The 3,734-nt window shown below is 36.7% G+C and overlaps 1 protein-coding gene across 1 annotated transcript; it reads left to right on the forward strand.

Annotated features, from left to right (window-relative positions):
* Nucleotides 1-1,071: 1,071 nt before the first annotated feature.
* Nucleotides 1,072-2,903, forward strand: LOC104158501 (procollagen-lysine,2-oxoglutarate 5-dioxygenase 2-like; the record flags this gene model as incomplete). Its single annotated transcript, XM_009696173.1, has 3 exons — nt 1,072-1,218; nt 1,410-1,535; nt 2,613-2,903. Coding segments are annotated over 3 exons (429 nt in total), but the record flags the coding sequence as incomplete, so codon positions are not given.
* Between the last annotated feature and the right edge of the window lie 831 nt (nt 2,904-3,734).

A 3,734-nucleotide genomic window follows, 5' to 3' on the forward strand; every position in this document is an offset into this window, starting at 1 on the left:
GGGCCTCCCTGGGCTGCCGGGGGACAGCCAGCCTCAGTGTGGGCTGCACCAGGGGCTGGGGGGGAATCTCTGCTCCGGGCCTGCAGCACCTCCTCCTCCTGCTGCACTCACCTGGGGGCTGCAGGGCTGTTCCTCTCTCATATTCTCACTCCCCTCTCTGGCTGCAGTTGCGCAGTTTTTTTTTCCCCTTTTCAAATCTGTTATCCCAGAGGCACTACCCCCATCTCTGATGGGTTCAGCCTTGGCCAGCGAGGGGTCCATCTTGGAGCTGGCTGTCACTGGCCCTGTTAGACACAGGGGAAGCTTCCAGCAACTCCTCACAGAAGCCACCCCTGTAGCCCCTGAGCTGCCAAAACCTTGCCACGCAAACCCAATACAAACCTTGAACTGGAAAATTCAGACACTAACAGTTGTGCAGTTGCTACAGTTGCTCTTGGATAGCTGCTGATAACTGTTCAGAGAAGTTGTACTTGTTTACCTCTTAAGTACTAATTTGTCAGACTTGTTCCCCTAAGCAGTTACTCACAAATGTTATGAGCTGTTGTGTTTGTTTGCAGAAAGTTAAAGGTATTCATTAACTACTGCTAAAATTGGAGGAATGTTTGTCATATTCACAAATGTGGTACCTTGGAAATGACATAAATAACAGTCATTATTTTACTGCAGGGAGGAGCCTCCAGGAAGGATTTTAACATACTTTTGTCTTCAAATTATTTCAACTTTTATTACCATGTCAAGTTAAGGCCTGTACTAACTTGATCTAATAAAACTTCAGTTGCATCTGCATCTCAATAAATAAAACCATTACCCCAGGAAGCGTGTATTTACAGGCAACACATCCAAATATTGATTCACCTTTTAAAAAACCTTCCGATTTTTCTCATTGGTAACTCAGCATTTTTTTTCCACAGCGGTTAGCTGTGAAATTACTGTACTGCAAGCTCACATATGCCCCATTAAAGCATTGCTGCTTTGCAGTTTTGTGATTCTGCAGACTTCAATAAATATTTGTAGAAGTGCCAGAAGCTTTCCATGTCCATATTTCAAGGCTATATATGTTTTTTTTATTAGGACAGCCGTATTTCTGGAGGTTATGAAAATGTCCCAACTGATGATATTCATATGAAGCAAATTGGACTGGATAATGAATGGCTGCATTTCATAAGAGAGTTCATTGCACCAGTAACACTAAAAGTGTTTGCTGGTTATTATACCAAGGTATGTATTTAAAACTTTTGCAGATAATTACTGCATGACATGACTAGTTCTAAGTATTTTATTGAATATACCCTATTTGGTTTGGTTGGGGAGTTTATACATGATGTTGCGGTAGTTATAGAAAAACCAAACCAAGAACCCTATGTGTGACTTGGAAGTTCACATATTGAAATATGTATATTTTGTTTCAGGGGTATGCTTTATTGAATTTTGTTGTAAAATATAGCCCTGACAGACAACGGTCGCTCAGACCTCATCATGACTCCTCTACATTCACAATCAACATTGCTCTCAACAAAGTAGGAGAGGACTTTCAAGTAAGTTCACAACTCACTGACTTAAAAAATGTCCTTTGAGTGTCTAATATAATTTCCAAACTAGACACCAGGTGAATATACTTAAAGACCATGTTGAAAAGGAAAAGATGTGTGTGACAAATTAAGTTATCTTAGTCCTTGTTGCTTTTTTTGACATGTATTAAATTTGCTCGATTGCAGGATCTAGAACTGTTGACGCAGTCAGGCCAAATTTGTCCAAATCGTTTCAGATGATGGGGGAGAAGCAGTTTAAAGAAAACCTTCAGAGATGTTAGCCATTTCATTTTTAGCATTTCTGAAATGCTTCATTTCTGTACAGTGAAGACCAGTTTTTCAAAATACTTAAAATAGTCCCAAGTTGACTCAAATGGCTTCTTTTCTTTACAACTTTTTTAATAATTTTTTTTTGATCAGCCACAGAATGAAAATTTTCAACTGTTGTTTCTGTTTGTGCTTTTTTTTTTTGTGAGAAATTATTTTCTACTGATTCAAATAAAACAATCCTCAGAGTATGGACATAGGCAGGGCAGTGGCAGTAATGCCCAACTTTGACCAGTAGAGAAACTTAACCTGCTTTGTTTATAACCTGTATTATTCACAGTCCTACTTAGCACCAATAAATGTGTTTGTCAGACTTATTACTTTAGAAAACACACCGTCAGTTTGAAAACAACAGCCACATTAATTTATTTAAGATTTGTTTAAATGCTATCCTGGATAGGGATGCAGTCCTGGAACAAGGCCTGTGAACATGATTTGCTTCTGTCTGCTACCATGTACTGTAAAGTTATTGAAGATCTGTTTGTCAGAGTTGCTGCTTGAATGAGTTGTTATCCAGGGAATGCTAAAGCAAAGCAAGGGGAAATCTTTGATTGCAAATGCATGTCTGTTATGTATTGCTCTGAAGACAGGGTCATTTAAACAACCTTGTTGTTAGGGATATAAAAAAAAATTATTGTTAACAGCCTGTTATTAATAGCAAAAGATTTTAAGTTGTGGATAAACAAAAAGGAACTTACTCTATTAAAACACAAGGTAAACGTTTGGGGTTTTGTTTTGTTTGTGTTTTTACTACAGGGAGGTGGATGCAAATTTCTTAGGTACAACTGTTCCATTGAGTCTCCCAGGAAAGGATGGAGTTTCATGCACCCAGGAAGACTTACTCATCTACATGAAGGGCTTCCTATCTTGAATGGCACAAGATACATTGCAGTATCATTTATTGATCCTTAATTTTATTTTATTTTTTGTTCTCTTCAACAGCAGTGTTTGATTCTTTACATAAACGTTTATTTATAGATTTCTTCTGGAAGACAGTGATAAAAAACTTTTAAGTTACTGTTCCTAGACAGCGAAGTTACTTTGGGCTAAAAGAATGAAGGGAAAAAAAAAAAAAAGAAAATGTTCTAAAATTGTTGAAGACTTCTCAATATCTGCTCTGAGCCTTGAGTCACAAAGTAAACATGTCCTGCTTGGTTTTCCATTCTGCTGTCTTAAAGAGTAGGTAAGGAGGGAAGATGGAAAAGCATTTTATGATTCCACTTCTTTGTTGAAAAAAATACCAAACCATCCTAGATACAAAATTATCTGAAAAAATTGTGGTTTTCATTCAGTGAAGTGACACAGCTAAAGTTTTTGTGGTGTGTATATTTGGTACCAAACAATTAAAAACCACAGCATAAAACCAAAATCAAGTGAATCTTGTATGCAGTTGTTGGGGATAAGCAATAATTCCATATGCTGATGTATGCTGAAGGGGAAAAACATCTCAGTAGCCTGTTTTCTTAATTAATTTTCAATACTGAAATGTACACCTTTAGGAGAAAAAAATAAATTGTGGAGATGGAACAAGGATTAAGTAATTTAGCTAAGAAAAAATGGTTTGTCATTGTTTTGAGAACTCATCCTGTTGAAAATCTACTTTTCTTCACCAAGTGACCTTCATTTAAAATGAGTTATTTTTCTAAATGTGTAATTGCACCCAATTGATACTGGAAATTTGATGTTTATTTTCTGAATGCTGGTAAGTTTTAATAATAGGATGTTTTATAAAGACAATTTTCTACTCTTACTTAAAATTACTTGAATTTTGTATCAGGAAAATGAGATGGTGGCAGTCTGCCTTTTAAAGATAAGGGTCTTAACTTGCCGTTTATTTTAAAGAAATCGGTTTAAAATATTCCTACTGTATCTACTGTT

The sequence above is a fragment of the Cariama cristata genome, unplaced genomic scaffold (assembly GCF_000690535.1).
Source record: "Cariama cristata isolate BGI_N322 unplaced genomic scaffold, ASM69053v1 Scaffold26632, whole genome shotgun sequence".
Classification (NCBI taxonomy): Eukaryota; Metazoa; Chordata; class Aves; order Cariamiformes; family Cariamidae; genus Cariama; species Cariama cristata.